The sequence below is a fragment of the Mesoplodon bidens genome, assembly GCF_964165515.1.
Source record: "Mesoplodon bidens genome assembly, chromosome: 5".
In the NCBI taxonomy this organism is placed as follows: Eukaryota; Metazoa; Chordata; class Mammalia; order Artiodactyla; family Ziphiidae; genus Mesoplodon; species Mesoplodon bidens.
Window position 1 is genome coordinate 6,755,134 of NC_138161.1, and position 20,156 is coordinate 6,775,289.

Below are 20,156 nucleotides of genomic sequence, written 5' to 3' on the forward strand. Positions count from 1 at the left end.
AGTCACCTAGGAGGATGAAAAGTCATTCTCCTTTTATCAATTTTAGTGAAATACTAAGTTCTACCTAGGCTGTGTCAGCTGGTGTACACATTCATAAATGATGTTCAGACTGCATTAATTTTCCTAATTCCTGCTGCCTTTTTCTGCAGGCAATAGAAACAGGTAAATAAATTCCCTGAGTTGTCCCTATTTGAAATGAAATCTTACTGGAGAGTGTGGGTGCTCTTAGTAGACTATTTTTAATGGTAACGTCCACACAAGTAATCAGGGTTATTTTGGGGACTGGAGGTGTAAAGGAAAGTTTTCTTGAAGAGAAACATTTAGCTACCAAAGACAAAACAGAACCAAACAAAAAACAAACCAGACAGCTGGAATATGTAGAAGTTAATGTTGTACAGCCAAGTCCCAAAGAACTTTACAGTTTCCTAGCCAATCTGGTTTTCCACCCCCATGATGTGTAAATTAGAAGCTCTCATTTCTACCAACATGCCCATTCAAAAAAATTTCTTAACCTCGATTCTCTACAAGTAAATGCTAGAGATTGATTCCTGACTACCCCTTGTAATTTGGTGGGTTTTGTTTTATTTTTGAGGTTGTGAAATTATTGTATCATATCTTCTATGCTAATTAATTTGTTTTTGCTCCCCCATAGAAATCTTACCTCTTCTCCTGAAGTTTGAGCAGTTATTATAGGAAGTTGCTTGTGAGAACTTCTTACTGAGCAGATGTTTATCCTGCTTTTGACTAGCCAAAATAGGTTTATTTGAAAAATCTTAATGGAATAGAAATGCCCATTTTTACCATGAGAAAATGAATTTTTTAAGCCTCCTTTTAATTTAAAGTTTTTAGTCTTACACCAAAGAACTATTTTTATCTCAACTGAAAGTATTCTAATGTTAGATAAATAGGGAAGACAAATATTACCTAACTAATTCTTGGTGTCAAAGACTGGCTCACTTAGTAACCATATATTTTTGTATTAGGTTTCTCAAAATGAAGCCCCTGGATTTGTTATTATTACAGTAATACTTATTGTAACAAATATTGTAATTGATATTTGTTAAATTAGGTTATTTACATTATAGAATTGGACAGAAATCATGGTGTTACATCAAAATTTTAGTATATTCCTTCCATTAAAAATGTTTGTTGTTAAAATTTATTAAGACTTTTTTTTTAAGTTGAAGTGTTTTGGAATATCTGTATTAATGAAATACTGTCAAAAATAGAACTTTATTAATGGTAGAAGGGTGGTGGGATGAGGGGCTTATGGGTTTCTAATGATTTGGAAGTAAAATATACATAAAGATCATGTTTATATAAATTTGAAAATATATTAACCTCAAAACATGTAGCTCCAATAGTTGTGATATTGCTATTTTTTTCAGTTTTACAGAATTTATTGAAAGCATACTTTCTTTAGTCACGACCATTTGTGGGGAATATTCTCTTTCTTGGGAGTGATATGTAGCTTTAATTTTGATTGATAATATTTCTGTAAAACTTTTCTTGAAGAAAGAATTGTTAATCTACCAAAGAATTATTAATGAAGGATAAGTAACTTTTTTTCATATTGATTTTGTTTTGAAAATGATGGGATGGATGGGAAGGAGGAGATAGGGTTATTACAGCAGTCTGTGTTTCTTTTGTAATATATATAAAACAAAGATCGAATACAGTTTCTTTCTCTAGAAGTTGTTAACAGTTATAGAATATATTTAGAAATGTATGTGTATAATCTAAAATCACTGAAGTCAGTTGAAGTATTCTTTCCAGTTACTTTGGTTTGTATAGGGAGCTCTCCTAAGGTCTGTTTGCCTGCTTTTATATTATGCTGACATAATGGGATATGTGGATGTTTAATTCTTTTAAATAATAAATACGTATTTTCAAGGGTACATTTAGACCTGATTTTTATTATGAGATCTTAAGAATTAGAACACCGTTTTATGTGGAGATATTTATATAGCAGCAACTTTAGAAGAATCATGGATTAACTTCTGATCATACGTTTATAACTTGTTTTATTCAGGAAAAGTTACATATTTCATAAGTATATTTAATATGCTTATTAAATATTTATCGATTTGTATACATCATTGTAAAAGATTTTTGAGTTTTGTTAAATTTTTTTCTTTGTAATAGAACTTACTTTGCAGTGGGCATTTGGATCCATTAAATAATGGAACCTAGTCATAAACCGTTTTCATCAATTATATTATATGGTTTTATACCTTTGGTAAATTGCCGAGTGTAGTACTATGTCTTTTTCACATATGTTTTATCACTAAAGATTGCAGGTAAGTGGCGGAGAATGGCTAAGTTTAAGATAAAAATATTATTTGATTTGTTTTATCTGTCATAGTTATTTTGTAAGTTAAAAATGTTAATGTTAGCAAATTGATGTCTCAGACTTGGTCGTCTCTCTTATAGGTGACAGGTTTCGTTCTATCATTGACGATGCTTGGTGGTTTGGAACGGTGCTGAGTCAAGAGCCGTATCAGCCACAGTACCCTGATAGTCATTTCCAGTGTTACATTGTTAGGTATGTATGCAGATGAAAACCAATCATCTACAAACATTTGTTCGTTGCGGCAGGTTGTGGTATGAATGGCGTGTTTCAGGTTAAAAATACACCATTGAGTTCTTTGTTAAGTCACGTCAGTCTCACCTTTGCAGCATCTCTCTAGAATGCCTCTGTTACTGGTACCCACCTTGGTACAGGTTCTACTTGCTTCCCTGGGACCTATTTCCTCAACCCAATATTGCGGGATCATTGTTCAGGAGCACATGTTACTTCATTTCCCTTGTTCAAAAAAAGTCTTTGCTGCCTTTCCCTTGGCTGTGGAAACAAAGTCCACATTCTGAAGTGTGGCATTCAAGGCCTTCACACTGTCTTTCTTCACTTACTCTGGGTACAGGCCACACAGGATTTCTGGTTTTGTCCTTGAATCCACCATACATTTTTATACTTGTTTGTTATAATCTATTCGAAAAAAGACATACTGTTAATATTTAAACTTACTGCTACAGTGAGGTTAATTTTTTCATTTTCTATCTTTTTGTTTACTCTTGTAGTGGGTACCTAGTTATTAGCCACAGTTTTTTTTTTATTTTTTATTGGAGTATAGTTGCTTTACAATGTTGTGTTAGTTTCTGCTTTACAGCAAAGTGAATCAACTATACGTATACATATATCCCCTCTTTTTTGGATTTCCTTTCCATGTAGGTCACCACAGAGCATTGAGTAGAGCTCCCTGTGCTATACACAGTGTTCTCATTAGTTATCTATTTTATACGTGCTATCATTTGTCTTTATGAAAGGCTAGCCAGACTTTTTTTTTTGGTTTTAACAGGTGGGACAATACTGAAATTGAAAAACTTAGCCCATGGGACATGGAACCAATACCTGATAATGGTATGTAATTTTTAAACAATGAAAATACATTTTCAAGTTTTTATGTTACTAATGCACATAGAGCACATTTGTGGTCTTTGAGAAACATTTTTAAATTATTATGGTAACTGTGAGCTTTACTAAAACAAGTGAACAGAATTATGTGTATCTGGCTCCTTAATTCTTATCCTGTTTCCAGCTTGTTGCTCGCTGTATCTTAGTCACCAACTGTCATTTCTCATGTAATTGTGCTTTAGTCTCTTCTTGATCTCCTTCACATAGCCTCCATTTCTCTTTCCTCATCCTTATTCTTTTACCCTTGTTCTTTCTTCAGAGAAGAGCTGTAACCTGACTTCTGTCTGTCTTTTGCATTACCTCAACTTGTCTGAGAGGTAGAGGTCTCTGTTCCAAAGGCCTTCTCTTCTCCAGTGCTTGTTGGTCCCACTCCTTTGAACTTCTCTTGGACCTGGTATTTACACTTAGTTCATTCCCTCCAACAATTTTAGTTTCCTCCTTCCTAACTCCATTCAAGTTTGGATTTGTGTCTTGTACCTTAAAACAGCTTTCATTTCATTTTCTTGAACATTTCGCTACTGAATTACTTCACTCTTGTTAGACTTTTTTTTTTTTTTTTTGGCGGTACGCGGGCCTCTCACTGTTACGGCCTCTCCCGTTACGGAGCGCAGGGTCAGTGGCCATGGCTCACGGGCCCAGCCGCTCCGCGGCATGTGGGATCTTCCCGGACCAGGGCACAAACCCGTGTCCCCTGCATCGGCAGGCGGACTCTCAACCACTGCGCCACCAGGGAAGCCCTTGTTAGACTTTCTGAAGGGGTACCCTTTATATCTGTTGCCTCCCATCTCTCCACTGTCAAGCTTTCTTTTATATTAGTGTTGATTCAACATAAAAACATGCAAGAACTTGTGTCCTTCCACATCCACCATTTTTGACACATGAAATCTTTGTGTTTTCTTCTTGTGTCTGCCTTAAGGGTCAAGCCCTTTTTCCTTTGTGTTTTATTCTCTGACATATCTCCATCAACTGTTGCCTTGCTTTACTTTGGAAATAAGGAGTTTTTTTTTTTTTTTCTCTCTCTTTTTTTTAAACACCTTTATTGGAGTATAATTGCTTTACAATGGTATGTTAGTTTCTGCTGTATAACAAAGTGAATTAGCTATACAGATACATATATCCCCATATCTTCTCTCTCTTGCGTCTCCCTCCCACCCTCCCTTTGCCACCCCTCTAGGTGATCACAAAGCACTGAGCTGATCTCCCTGTGCTATGCGGCTGCTTCCCACTAAGGAGTTTTTTTCAAAAAAAATTTTTTAAAATAACTACACTCTTAAGAGTCACCAGTGACTCCTTTATTAAATTTTCTTTTGAGCTTAGTATCTTAACAAATAATACTTAGCAATATGAAATGACATTTTGCATTGTATAAAGCATATATAGATAAGTGAAAACCAACATTTTTTTGAGGTCTTACTCTGCTGCTAAGAACTTTATATGTATCCATTCATTTAATCTTACTCTGAGGTGATGCTCTATTATTAATTTTACAGATGAAGGAACTCAGGCTCAGAGCGTTTTCAGTAACTTAGCTAAGTCACACACCTCTAGAAAGGATAGGAGTTTGGATTCTAGCCTAAGCCATCTGGCACCAACCAGTGCTTTTAACTGCTAGTTATAGCTGCTGCTTTGTAGATGATACCAAATCAATAAAAGCACTTACATAAAGAGATTTTACATGTTAATGAGGCCAATAAGTCTTTAGAAGAGTTATCAAAAGACATGAACAGGCAGAAAAATAAATTTGGAGGCATATGAAGAAAAGCTCATTTGCATTATCAGTCTCGGAAAGGTATATTAAAATAATAATATTTTAAATAATAATTTAAAATATTAAAATATCGTTTTACCTATCACATTGTTAGATTGATATGTTTGTCTTCTTTCTGTTGACATTTTTCTCCTTTTTTAAAAAATAGTTTTCAAGAAACTATTCTCTGAATATTTACATTGCCTCTTGTTCTTTTTAAAAATGTGCATACTCCTCCATTATCAATTTTTCCTGCATTTTTTTTTTTTTGTGGTACGTGGGCCTCTCACTGTTGTGGCCTTTCCCGCTGTGGAGCACAGGCTCCGGACGCGCAGGCTCAGCGGCCACGGCTCACGGGCCCAGCCGCTCCATGGCATGTGGGATCTTCCCGGACCGGGGCACGAACCCGTGTCCCCTGCATCGGCAGGTGGACTCCCAACCACTGCGCCACCAGGGAGGCCCTTTACTGCACTTTTTAAACATTTCATTTTGAAATAGTTTCAAACTTAAAAATATTACAGAAAGAGTACGAAGAATTTCTGAACACCCAATTTTCTCAAATGTTAACATCTTAACACAAGTATAGTGCATGTATCAAAATCAGGAAATACCATTGATACAATTCTAATCTTACCTTTTTCAAATTTTGACCATGGTCCTAATGTTCTTTTACACATTGGATTTCACTGCCATGTCTTCTTAGTCTCCTTTAGTCTGGAATCCCTGAATCTTTCCATTATCTTTCATGACCATGACAGTTTTGAAGAGCACTGGCCACTTTGTAGAATTTCCCTCGGTTTGCGTTTGTCTGGTGTCTCCTCATGATTGAGTCCAGAGTTTGCATATTTGGCAAGAGTGTCAGAGAAGGGACGTTGTGTCTTTCTCAGTGCATCATATCAGGAGGCGTGTGACAGCACTTGGTCCTGTCACTGGGACTGTGAACTTTAATCATGTAATTTAGGTGGCGTCTGCCAGGTGTTTCTGCTGTAAAGTAACTTCTTTTCCCTTTGATGAGTATCTTGTATATGAACTTGGACAACTGAATTTAAATATAGTGTATATTTAGTTTGGTTTGATTTTTTTTTGTTGTTGTTGTTGTTCATGCAATCATAGTTGATCCACCTGAAGAATTAGGAGCTAGTATTTCTGTCACTTCAGATGAGCTAGAGAAATTGCTCTACAAACCCCAAGATGGTGAATGGGGTCAGAAATCGAGAGATGAAGAATGTGAACGAATTATTCGTGGTATAGATCAACTTTTGAATCTTGGTAAGTTTCTTTACAGTGACAAGTTTCATGTTCAAGATTTCTTTTCCACAGAAGTATTTTAAAACAGTAGCATAATTGTGGTTATGTTCTTTATTACAATTTGTATTTGTTACTATTTGGGCAAGCCTATAGTGCTAATTGTAGCTCTGTTTATGAATGATTTGTAGAGAAATATCACTTAGAGGTAATGAATTTCTTGATGAAAATTCTTCCTTCTGCCATTACAGATATAGCAGCAGCTTTTGCAGGTCCAGTTGATCTCTGTACATATCCAAAGTACTGTACTGTAGTGGCCTATCCAACTGATCTGTATACAATTCGAATGAGACTTGTTAATCGATTTTACAGGTCAGTAGAAACCTACTTTAAAAAAAATTTGAAAAGATATTTGCCCATTTAACCAGGTAGAGTTAAGAGAGGTAGTGGTGGCTGATAGTGACAGTGGTGGAGTGGGGGCTGATTAACATTATTTTCTGTTACATTCTCTTCTTTTGTTACAGTCATTTCTTGGTCCTGTGTGTAAGACAGTGTGTTAGATGCCTGTTGGTAGGTATGGATAGAACCTGGATAAGGAGAAGTACCACGTTTCATTCCTCAGTCTTTAGTAGTCTGCTTTTTTTGCAAAAGCTGCTCCATTTAAATGTAAAATTTAGTTAATAATGACTTTGGCCTTTGAAAGATTAAATCCCCAGAGTCATCAACTTTTTATCTCTGGCTTCTAGAGCTTTGAAAACTATAAAATTTCCCATTCTCAGTGATTTTTTTTTTTTTTGCGGTACGTGGGCCTCTCACTGTTGTGGCCTCTTCCCGTTGCGGAGCACAGGCTCCGGACACGCAGGCTCAGCGGTCATGGCTCACGGGCCCAGCCGCTCCGCGGCATGTGGGATCTTCCCGGACCAGGGCACGAACCCGTGTCCAATGCATCGGCAGGCGGACTCTCAACCACTGCGCCACCAGGGAAGCCCAGATTTTTTTTTTTTTTTTTGTGGTACGCAGGCCTCTCACTGTTGTGGCCTCTCCCATTGCGGAGCACAGGCTCCGGACGCACAGGCTCAGCGGCCATGGCTCACGGGCCCAGCCGCTCCGCGGCATGTGAGGTCTTCCCGGACCGGGGCGCGAACCCGTGTCCCCTGCATCGGCAGGCGGACTCTCAACCACTGCGCCACCAGGGAAGCCCAGATTTTTTTTTTTTTTTTTTTTTTTTTTGTGGTACGCAGGCCTCTCACTGTTGTGGCCTCTCCCGTTGCGGAGCACAGGCTCCGGACGCACAGGCTCAGCGGCCATGGCTCACGGGCCTAGCCGCTCCGCGGCATGTGGGATCTTCCCGGACCGGGGCACGAACCCATGTCCCCTGCATTGGCAGGCAGACTCTCAACCACTGCGCCACCAGGGAAGCCTGACTTTTTTTTTTTTTTTTAAAGCAGGTGATGGTTTTCTGTATGATTCAGCTGCTTTGAGAAATTATCTTTACACAAAACTGACTTCTTGAGTTCACATTGTTGATGTTAATTTACCTCTGAGTGCATTCGTTCAGAAACCAGTTTGTGAGTTTATAGTCAGATTGACTTTCTTAGGATTGATGGTATTTAACACATTTTCTTCATTGAGTCTCAGTAGCTTCAAATATACCTATAGGCAGTGTGAAAAGGGACGGTTGCTCTTTTGGTTTTCTGGATGTGATTAAGTGATCTGTTATGACTTTCAGTCCTTAAATGTATTCTCTGCAGTTCAGCTTCCAATATAATTGCTTACGACTGTGATCAAGTTGAGAGTATTAGAAAGTTATTCATTATAACTTTGCACTTATGGTTTAATTAATATATCATGCTGGCTTAACATGCTGGATTTTTTTACTTGGTTTCTGTCTTTTCATTTTTTAAGCCCTAAATTGCCTATTTTTTACTTTGAAGGAGGCTATCTGCATTAGTTTGGGAAGTCAGATATATAGAACATAATGCCAGAACATTTAATGAACCTGAGAGTGTAATTGCAAGATCAGCTAAGAAGATAACTGACCAGCTTTTAAAATTTATCAAGTAAGTGACCTCATATTATAGATGTTGTGGAAAAGTGACTTTGCATATTGTGCTCTTAAAACTATCCAGTTCTCAATTTGTGCTCTCTGAATTATACCCTTTTAGTGTGTTACATTAAATGACATTTCTTTACGTTTCTTCTTTTGTGATTGTAATTTAGGTAAAGGAATGAGAAATTGAATAGTCCAATTTTTTCTATTTTTTAAAATTTTGAAAGAATTTTATACTACAGAGAGTTGTCCTATGTATACATATACCCTTCACCTGTTTTCCCCTTAGGTTAACATTTTACACAACTGTGGTGTCCTTATGAAGTGTTAAGAAATTATCCTTGGTACAGTACTATTGACTAAAGTGTAGAATTTATCTGGATTTCATCAGCTTTTACATCAATGTCTTTTTCTGTTTCAGGATCCAATCCAGAATTCCCACTGCATTCACTGTTTTGTTTTCTTTGTCTCTTTTAATCTGTTCTCTAGTCTTTCCTTTCTTTTATCATCTTTTTTTTATGAGTGCTGGACACTTATTTGGTACTGTGTAATTATTTGGCTCGTCTGATATTTTCTCATGATTAGATTGAGTTTTAATCTGTTTTGGATTGTATCCTGTGAATATTCCACACTTTTCTTGCACTTGGAAATCGATTTGGACTAGTAGGATGAAAACTGACCTGCAAATTGAGATCCAGGTTCTAACCTAATCTGTTCTGGTGAACTTTCTGGGTGACTTTGCACATATTACTCAGCCTCTTTCCTTTAAAATGAATGATTTTGCTATATGATCTTGTATGCCTTTCCCCCAGTTATAAGATTCTTTGAAAGAATTATATACTGGAGAAGATAATTTATAAGCTCTGACATCATTTTCAATATCTGGCTACAAACTGCGGAATAACTGATTCCAGCTGTTTCACTCTCCTGGGCTGAATCTGTCTGATGTCTGGAGGACTCAAACTTGTTGCCTCTCCTCCCAAAGTTTCTTCTTTCTACTTCAGGAAGGTCACATACACATTTTCATCTCCGTTGTGCCTAGATACCCCTATTTTATGATTCTTTCTTCTGCTGTGTTTACAGTGAGGTTAAGATATAATTTGTTTTAGTTTTTACTTCCTTTTTTGCTTCTATTCTTTTTTTATCTCAAATCAACCATTTTCCTGGTACTCACTGTACAAATATTACTAGTGCTGATAAGTTTGAAAAACTCATCCGTGTATTCATCCAATTGACGCTATACATATAGTATTTCTGTACACACTTAAATTGAAAAAAAAATTCACTTTCAGTGTTCTAGTATGGTCAGTTGTTTCCACAGAGGATAGAGTAAAAACCTGATATTCTACTGCTTGAAATTAGGTGTGCATAGTTGGGGAACTGTTTGCATAGTTGGGGAACTGTTTGTATCTTAACCTGTAGTTTGAATATTTGGAGACAGGGACTACATTTGCATACTGTTAAATTAAAAAATTGTCTTTTAGGAGTCAAGACTGTACAAATATCTCAGAACTTTCTAACACTTCTGAAAATGATGAGCAAAATGCCGGGGATTTGGTATGAAGTTTGTCAATTTTATAATGATTTTTGTTAATTTCAAATGATAACTTAAAATGAAGAGTGAAGTAGAAAACGTTGGTTACCTAAATCAATTCTTGCTATATTCCAATGAACTATGAAAATAGGGCACTTGATAAAACTACATTTTTAAATGATCTAGATCATCAATGAGGTAATAGCCAATAATTGATATTAAACAAACAAGTTATGTCTAAGTGAATTAACTTAGGTGTGGAATATGTTCTCTTTCCAAATTTGAGATAGAGAAAGGTGTATTATAAGAAGTACCTTGGATATGTTTGGTAAAATCAGCATCTGAGGGAATTCCCTGGCAGTCTAGTGGTTAGGACTCGGTGCTTTCACTGCCGTGGCCTGGGTTCAATCCCTGTTTGGAGAACTGAAATCCCACAAGCCATGTGGCACAGCCAAAAAAAAAAAAAAAAAAATCAGTATCTGAGAGTTGGATTTAATTGTAATTAAAAATTAATGAACTTTACCATGCTGTAAGTACCCTAAAATCCTTCACTCAAGATGGTGTTGAAGTGTAAGTAAAGGCAGATGTCATTGATGTTGTGTAATTTCACTTCATAGAAAATCAGGTTGTTGTATGGAGTTGCAGGAAGGATATTTTTTTAAAAACAGTGTGGTGTCAGTTTCTACACAAACTATTATTGTAGTTCACTGATTTTCATTGGAATAAAAATAGGGATGCCAATATGTGATTTAGGGAATAAGAAAATGTGTAGCATACAAAATGTAGGAATCTGTGGGAGACTCTTTCTGAGTTTTGTGGAAGAGGTAAAAACACATTTAAAGCTCCTTGGGCATGTCTTCTGTGGACATGCACAAGGCAACTTTTGATAGCTGTATTTTGGATTTAGTGCATGTTTATGTTAGGGAATGTAAAGGGTTATTAAGAATAAGAATAAGGGTTGGTTTCTTGGAGGGTGAGTGCCACAAAGACCATCTGATAATCTGTATTTTGAGATTTTGTTAACAAGTTATAACCCTCGTAAACCTAATGTCTTTGATATGCTAAGATTATTGCATATCTAATGAAAATAATTAACACTTAAAATGCTCTGATTTTTATTCCTAGGATGATAGTGATCTTCCTAAAACATCTTCTGGAAGAAGGAGAGTAAGTTAATTTGTGTGATTAACCTTAGTTGTTTATTTACTCTGTGTTTTAAAATCAACATAAGATTTTAGGTGTTGTCTTTGAAAAGTTACATTGATATTGATATTGAATATTTTATAAGAGAAATGGGAGAAATCACCGTAAGGTGGATGGCTAGGTAAGGTTTAGTGGGAGGGTTGGGATTTGGACTGTGTCCTCAGAATGAGATAGAGTAAGAAGAGGACACTCGAAAAGTAAGGGTTATTATGATTCAAGCTAAAAATGTAGGAAAGTGTGGCATGTCAGTGGGCTACTGAGAACATTGGCCTGACTGGTGTAGGGGTTGAATTTTGGAGTGAGCAAAGTGGTTGTGCCTGGCTGTTATGTTGGGAGCAGATTATGGTGATATTGTAAACCAAAGATTTTTAAAAAATTTACAGTAGAGAGTCAGTTTCATAGCCAAAACAGATAGATTTTGATTAAAGTTAGATAGATTTGTATTAAAGTTAGGAGTTCATTGCAAGAATCTCAGAGAAAAGGTGGGAAACTTAGTCAAGAACAGTGCTGGCTGGGAATTCCCTTGCGGTCCAGTGGTCAGGACTCCGCACTTTCACTGCCGAGGGCTCGGGTTCAGTCCCTGGTCAGGGAACTAAGATCCCACAAGCGCACAGTGGCGTGGCCATTAAAAAAGAAAAGAGAATAGTGTTGGCTTGCAATAGAGAGGAAGGAAAGAAGATGAGGCCTTTTAATGGGAAAATTAACTAGGATTTGGTGACTGAACCTTTTTTTTAAAAATGAGGATTTGGGGCTTCCCTGGTGGCGCAGTGGTTGAGAGTCCGCCTGCCGATGCAGGGGACATGAGTTCGTGCCCCTATCCCGGAGGATCCCACATGCCGCGGAGCGGCTGGGCCCGCGAGCCATGGCCGCGGAGCCTGTGTGTCCGGAGCCTGTGCTCCGCAACGGGAGAGGCCACAGCAGTGAGAGGCCCACGTACAGCAAAAAAAAAAAAAAAAAAAAAAAAAAAAATGAGGATTTGTTGGGAGGATAGGGGAGAACAAAGTGGGAGATAAGCTTTGGATATTGGGTAGTTAAAATTGTGGTGTCATCAGCAGTTCTTGAAGCTCTTATGTAATATAATATGTTAATTAAAAGTAAAGTTTATTAATTGGAAAATGCTTAATAGTGTTATCTTATATTTCATTCAAATGCTGCTTAAATTTAAGCTTTTTATCACATCAATTTTCATAATATGCTGCCTCAAATAACAATGAAAAGTTAAGACTTGAATTATTACCATTTTCATATAATTTCATTTCTAAACAGACTTCTAAAAGTATTTAGTATCTGTTTAGTATTTGTCATGATTGCTGTAGCAAATTATAAATCTAGTGCCTTAAGCAATAAAAATACCTTGTAGTTGTGTGGATTAGAAGTTTGACATGAGTCTCACTGGACTAAAGTCAAGATGTCAGCATAGCTGTGTTCCTTTCTGGAAACTCTAGGGTAGAATTCATTTCCTTCCATTTTCCAGCTTCTGGAGCCTCATGGTCCCCTTCTTGCATCTTCCAGTCAGCAGCATAGCATCTTCCAGTCTGCCTCTGACTCTTCTGCCTCCCTTGTATGAGGACCCTTGTGATTACATTGGGCCCACCCTGATAATCCAGGACTGTCTCCCCATCTCAAAGTCTATCTACTCTTTTAGTCATATCTGCAGAGTCCCTTTTGCCATAGTCACAGGTTCTTGGGACCAAAATGTACACATCTTTGGGAGCATTATTCTGCCTACTACATTATCCAGTGTGATACTTCATATTCTGTGAAAACATTTTCTAAACTTAGGAGATAAGTGGTGGAATGAAAATGTTTTTAGAGTAACAGATGTGACATTGGGTTTTTTTAAAGAGTGGATTTTTTCCCCAAGTAGATAGAAAATCATGTAATGACATATTATGACATAATACAGAAGACAACAGCTCAGTTGCATTCTTACCATTATACTATACCATACCATAGTGTGACTTTTCCAAGATTGAAAAAACTTCTAATATTATGAATGTATTTTTAGGTTCATGATTGGAAAACAAGGAGCATCAAAGCAACCAATTATGTTGAAAGCAACTGGAAGAAACAGTGTAAGGAACTAGTGAACTTAATATTTCAATGTGAAGATTCTGAACCATTTAGACAACCTGTTGATTTGGTTGAATATCCAGTAAGTTGTCATTATTTGAATGTTTGGGGCTTTTCTTGTTGGTGTAGAGGAGATTGGGGTAGAGGTATTCAAATTAAAAAGTAAGGTGTCTAGAATTCCCTGGTGGCCTAGGGGTTAGGATTCTGGGTTTTTCACTGCCGTGACCCGGGTTCAGTCCCTGGTCGGAGAACTGAGATCCTGCAAGCCATGTGGCGTGGCCAAAAAAAAAAAGAACCCCCCCCCCCCCCCCCGCCTCCAGCAACCAAAAAGTAAGATGACTAGGTTTCCTGTTAACTTTGTCTCTGACCACTAATTCAGCTGTGGAAGAGTTGTTTTACACAGTTTTCTTGAATTAATAGCCACCCTTGTAACTTGGGTTAAGACTTAGTTAACCAGTGTTACATAATATAATTGAAGGATTAGTAGGCCCAGCCCCAGGAAAACTAAGAATTGGTTAAAAGTGTCTGTCTTTACTTTCTAATAGGGAAATTGAAAATGACCTTAAAAAAAAAAAAGATTAGAAAGCACAAATTTACTGTAGGAAGCTTAGAAATTATAGAAGGGTATAAAGAAGGAAATAAAAACTATTTCATATCTTGCTACCAAGTATATAATTTTGTTATATTTCTTGTCCATATGTTTGGATGTCTTTTTTAAAATTATTGATGATTCTTAAGATCCTTGTAACCTTTTTTTCTTCTGTCATTTTGAATATTTTAGAGATTTGATGCACTTAACATTTCTAAAAACAGGAATTGAATCTTTGAACTAATTATTGTTTTTAAAACCTAGGATTACCGAGATATTATAGATACTCCAATGGATTTTGGAACAGTAAGGGAAACTTTAGAAGCGGGAAATTATGACAGCCCTTTGGAATTTTGCAAAGACATCCGGTTGATATTTAGCAATGCAAAAGCATATACACCAAATAAAAGATCAAAGGTAATTTTAAAAGTGGTTTATAAAAAAAATAGAGTATGTGTGATCTGTGTAGTTGGTAATTTTCTAGTGTTTGGTAGAGGTGGGAGCATAAAAGATCAGTGAGTAGAGTAAGACCACTGTTAAGCATAGAGTGCCACTGCCCAGCATAGAGTGCCACTGCCCAGGCATCTGCTTAGGAAACATCATTTCCTTGTGACACTGTTCCGCTTTCCTCAAGTTTTATAAACAAAAGAGGATTGGTGCGAATGAGGACACCAGTGAAAAATGAACAAATTTGATTTTGATGTATACAGTGAGAAAAGTCTGTTTTCTTACATATGGGAATCTTGAAAAGTGGATTGGGAACTTAGTGATAGAGGCTGGAAGAATATTAAAAGTAAGAAAAGGAAAATCTGAAGTGGGCGTGGACTACTGTTGTCATACTAACATTTTTTATCTGAAGAAGAAACACATCGGCCATCTGATTAGTTAAGAACACAAGTAGAGTGGACATTCCTAAATTTTTGTTCAAATGTTCTATGTTGGATAACTTTTCAAAACTTGTTGAAACATAATAAATACACAAAAGGGTACACATACTCTCAGTGAATATTCATAAACCTTGGTAGCCAGTGTGCTGGGTAATTTAAAAAAAAAACACAATAATTTGAGAGTAAGACTTTAAAACAAAGCCCGTGCTTGATGTTGCAGCACTCTCTCTACCAGCAGTGACTGTCACCGCTGCTAGTTAACCCTTTTGTCTTAATTTCACTTCCCCTCATTACTTACTATCAGACTCTGCCTGCATTATTATTTCTTCTCGTAATCTGAGAACCTTTTCATGGCCTTCAGTATCCAAATGGCTTATTGGATCAGTTTAACATACAAGTCTAACATTCTTCCAAGCTTGTGTTATTGTCAGTATTCACCATTTGTGAGACTTTCTTTCCAGACAGAAAATGAATTTCATTCATGTCTTTTTCCCTTTTGCTTAAAATATATGTTTGAGGATACATCACACAACTCATGCATTTAAAGTGCACAATTTAGTGGGTTTTAGTGTATTACCAAATTTTCAAAATTGTGGTTACATATATATATATATATATATATAAAACATAAAATTTATCATTTTAACCATTTTTAAGTATATAGTTCAGTGGCATTAATTACATTCACAGTGTTGCTCAGCCATCACTGCTGTCTATTTCCAGAACTCTTTCATCATCCCAGACAGCAACTCTGTCACCAGTAAGCAAGTAACTCCACATTCTCCCCTTCCCTCAGCCCTTGGTAACCTCCAGTTTACTTTGTATCTCTCTGAATTTGCCTGTTCTAGATATTTCATACAAATTGAATCACACAATATTTGTCTTTTGTGTCTGGCATATTTCACTTAGCATAGTACCTTAAAGGTTCATCCATGTTGTTGCCTGTATTGGAACTTCATTCCTTCTTCTGGCTGAATAATATTTCATTGTATGGGTATATGACATTTTGTTCATTCATCTTTTTTATTTATTTATTTTTTTTGCGGTACGCGGGCCTCTCACCGCTGAGGCCCCTCCCGTTGCGGAGCATAGGCTCCGGACGCACAGGCCCAGCAGCCATGGCCCACGAGCCCAGCCGCTCCGCGGCATGTAGGATCCTCCCGGACCGGGGCACGAACCCATGTCCCCTGCATCAGCAGGCGGACCCCAACCACTGCGCCACCAGGGAAGCCCTGTTCATTCATCTTTTGATGGACACTTGAGTTGTTTCTACTTTTTGGTTATTGTGATTAATGGGAATACAAGTATTTGTAAGAGTTCTTGACCTCAGTTTTCTTGGGTATATATCTAAGAGTGGAATTTCTGGTTCATAGAGTAATTCTATGTTTAGCTTTTCAGGAACCACCAAACTGTATTCCATAATGGCTGCACCATTTTGTATTCCCACTGGCAATGTACGAGGATTCTAGTTTCTCCACATACTTGCCAAAATTTGTTATTTTCTGTGTTTTTAAAAAAAATTATAGCCATCGTAGTGAATGTGAAGTGTTATCTCCTTGTAGTTTTGATTTGTATTTATGTTATGACTTATTAAAAATTATATCTAGAATTTATTTTAATTAGATATAGTAAGACATGCAGACATGAATTGTCATGAAGGAAGAACTTTATACTCACAGATCCCTAGAAACAGAAGTATGAAACAAGGTTGATGAGTAGGCAGGGGGGGAGGGGAGGGAAGGGAAGAGTATGGATTGGGGTTTTCACAGGACGGCAAGGCAGGGCAGGGCAGAGTGAACAGTCTAGGATTGGCTAGTTTGTAGTAATTGGAGCTTTGATCTGTAGGGGTGTCTCTAGATGTCTGATTCCTGGCCCTGGGGTGATTTGGGTAGCGGGAATATTGGCTTAGTGTATGAGAGTTTGATAAAGAAGACTTTGTTAGGCGTTTGGTCTCTGGATTGATTGTTTTCTGTATCAGAGGTACACCTGCAAAAAAAAGCCACTTGCTATCTCTGGGAACTAGCCCTGGGATGGGGTAGTCTCTCCAGGATCAAGGCTCCAAATGCCAGAGCATCAAGGATATAGAAAATAAGAAAATACAGTCAGTACACTAATGATGTTGAGTATCTTTTCATGTGCTTATTGACCACTTGTATATTTTCTTTGGAAAAATATCTATTCAAGTGCTTTGCCCAATTTTTAATTGGATTTTTGTCCTTTTGTTGTTGAGTTGTAAGAATTTTTAAATATATTCTGGATATTAAGTCCTAATCAGATGAATGTTTTCCAGTCATTTTCTCTGTAGGTTGTCTTTTCACTTCTGATAATGTCCTTTGATGCACAAAAAATTTTTTTTTTTTTTTTTTTTTTTTGTGGTATGTGGGCCTCTCACTGCTGTGGCCTCTCCTGTTGCGGAGCACAGGCTCCGGACGTGCAGGCTCAGCGGCCATGGCTCACGGGCCCAGCCGCTCTGCGGCATGTGGGATCTTCCCGGACCGGGGCACGAACCCGTTTCCCCTGCATCAGCAGGCGGACTCTCAACCACTGTGCCACCAGGGAAGCCCCAAAAGTTTTTAATTTTGATGAAGTCCAATTAATCTATTTTTTTTCTTTGGTTTCTTGTGCTTTTGGTTTCATGTTTAAGAACCCATTGCTACTTAGCGTCACACAGCCTGTAAGATGCCCAACACTATTATGGAACAATTTGAAAAATATGTGTCAGAAGCTTAAGTGCCATTTGATCCATTAATTCTAATTTTATTAATAATAATAATAATAATAATAATAATTTTTTTTTTTGGTACGCAGGCCTCTCACTTTTGTGGCCTCTCCCATTGCGGAGCACAGGCTCCGGATGCACAGGCTCAGCGGCCATGGCTCACGGGCCCAGCCGCTCCGCGGCATGTGGGATCTTCCTAGACCGGGGCACGAACCCGTGTCCCCTGCATCGGCAGGCAGACTCTCAACCACTGCGCCACCAGGGAAGCCCTTAATAATTATTTTTTATAGACAGTCAGTATTAACTGTGGAAAAGACTACTTGCACAAAACATATATATTAAGGAGTAATTTATGGAGGCAAATGTTTGGAAATAGTGTTCAAAATAGTTTAAAAAAATCCACTGCCAAATTCAGTGTCATGAAGATTCACCTCATGTGTTCTTCTAAGAGTTTTATGGTTTAGTTCTTATTTAAGCTATTGATCCATTTTGAGTTAATATTTGTATGTGGTGTAAGAGAGAGGTCCAGTTTATTCTTTTGCATGTAGAAATCCAGTTGTCCCAGCAACATCTGTTGAAGTGACTATTCTTTCCCTATTAAGTGGCCTGGCACCCTTTTTGAAAATCAGTTGGCCATAGATATATGGGTTTATTTCTGAGCTCAGTTCTGTTCCATTGGTTTATACATATGAGTGTCTGTCTCTGTGTCAGTACTATAATGTTTTGTTTACTGTAGCTTTAGTAGTAAGTTTGGCAATAAAGGAAATTTGAGTCCTCTTACTTCGTTCTCTTTCAGGATTGTTTTGGCAATTCAGGGGGTGCAATTCATTATGAATTTGAGGATTGACTTTTTCCATGTCTGTTTTGATAGGGATTGAATTGAATGTGTAGATTGCTTTGGGCAGTATTGACATCCTGACTACTGTTTTTCTATCCCTTAATGCCAGATGTCTTTCCATTTATTTAGGTCTAATTTCTTCCAGCAATGTTTTGTAATTTTCAGTGGAGAGTCTTACAGCTCCTTGGTTAAATTTATTCCCACATATTTTATTGTTTTAGATGCTATTTGAGATGCAGTTGCTTTCTTAATTTCCTTTTTTGCTTTTTCATTGTTGGTGTATAGAAACAGAGCAGCTTCTTGTGTGTTGATCTCATACTCTGTAATTTTGTTGGATTAATTTATTAGCACTAATAGCTTTCTTGTAGAATCTTTGATTGCTTCTATATATAGGATCATTTCATCTGCAAATAGAGATAGTTGTACTTCTACCTTTCCAATTTGAATTATTTTTATTTCTTGTTTAATTGCTCTGGTAGAATTTAAAGTACAGTGTTGAATAACAGTGGTGAAACCAGGCATCCTTGTATCATTCCTGATCTAAGGGGGAACGATTTTCAGTCATTTTCCATTGTGTATAATGATAACTGTGGGGTTTTCACACATGCCCTTTTTCATGTTGAGGAACTAATAATTTTAGCACTCATTTTTGTTAAACAATTTTATTTTTAATTCAAATGTATTATTGAATTTTTCAGATGAAAGTGGTGGTACTCAAGATTATCAGAGCTTTCAAACTTAATACGATTGAGGGAAAAAAATCACTCTTGTTAAAATTGGTGACTTATGCTAGAGTTCACGTTTGAGGGAAAAGAATAAATATAATATATATACAAAATACTGGAAATAACTGTTAAAGATCACTTCAAAGATAAAGAGGGATTACAGATTTCACATATTCTTATTATATGTACATGTATATAGGTTTCCTCCTGTATTTGAACGTACCCCATTTCTAGGTGAAGAACCAGCTACCTTAGGACACATCTTGATAACAGATGCACGGAATAGATCAAAATAAAGCACAGATGCTCACAGATACACAGTTCAAAACTGTGGCGACCTGACTAAACAAAATGAGTCACAAAGAGATGTACACCAAGACACATCATAATTAAAATGGTAAAAGCTAAGCATAAAGAGAGAACTCTAAAGACAGCAAGAGAAAAACAAAGAGTCATAACGTAATGGATACCCCTTAAAGCTGTCAGCTGATTTCTCTGCCAGAACTTTGCCGACCAGAAGGCTGTCGAATTACATATTCAAAGTGCCGAAAGGGAAAATCTGTTGTCATTATACTTTTGTCAAAGCCCATAGAATATTCAGCACCAAGAATGAACCCTAATGGTTTTGATGGACTTTGGGTGATAACGTGTCAATGACAGCTCAGCAACCATAATAAATGTATCTCTCTGGTTTGGGACATTGCTAAAAAACAAAAACAAACAACAAACAAAAAACTGTGGCCACCTGATGCTGAGATGCTGAGTGTAGTTGCTGGGGAAGGAGCTTGGCGGTGCTACTCTTGCTGTTTGGGGTACGCACTACCTCTATAACAGCTGGCTGCAAACAAATGCTGAACCAAATGTTTTCACCTGTGTTCATCAAAGTAAAAATCTTCTTTGGATTTTTTTTCAGTTAGCGAAAACAAGTACTAATAAAGTAGGTCTTTTGTAAAAGTGAAGTGGCAGAAAGTAGCGTTTTTGAAAGTGGGGATACCTGTATATGTATGTGTGTGTATATATATATATGAATATGAGAAATTCATACATTTTACATACTTTTTAAAGGTTCCCCAG

The 20,156-nt window shown here is 37.1% G+C and overlaps 1 protein-coding gene across 1 annotated transcript in view; it reads left to right on the forward strand.

Moving 5' to 3' along the window:
- Window positions 1–20,156, forward strand: part of BRWD1 (bromodomain and WD repeat domain containing 1) — a 117,010-nt gene that overhangs the window by 84,971 nt on the left and 11,883 nt on the right. Inside the window, exons 28-36 of the mRNA XM_081234920.1 lie at window positions 2,434–2,545; window positions 3,357–3,418; window positions 6,333–6,488; window positions 6,716–6,836; window positions 8,399–8,524; window positions 9,999–10,071; window positions 11,174–11,215; window positions 13,260–13,406; window positions 14,178–14,330. Of these exons, the coding sequence (XP_081091046.1) occupies window positions 2,434–2,545; window positions 3,357–3,418; window positions 6,333–6,488; window positions 6,716–6,836; window positions 8,399–8,524; window positions 9,999–10,071; window positions 11,174–11,215; window positions 13,260–13,406; window positions 14,178–14,330 (992 nt within the window). The remainder of the gene's footprint in view (window positions 1–2,433; window positions 2,546–3,356; window positions 3,419–6,332; window positions 6,489–6,715; window positions 6,837–8,398; window positions 8,525–9,998; window positions 10,072–11,173; window positions 11,216–13,259; window positions 13,407–14,177; window positions 14,331–20,156) is intronic.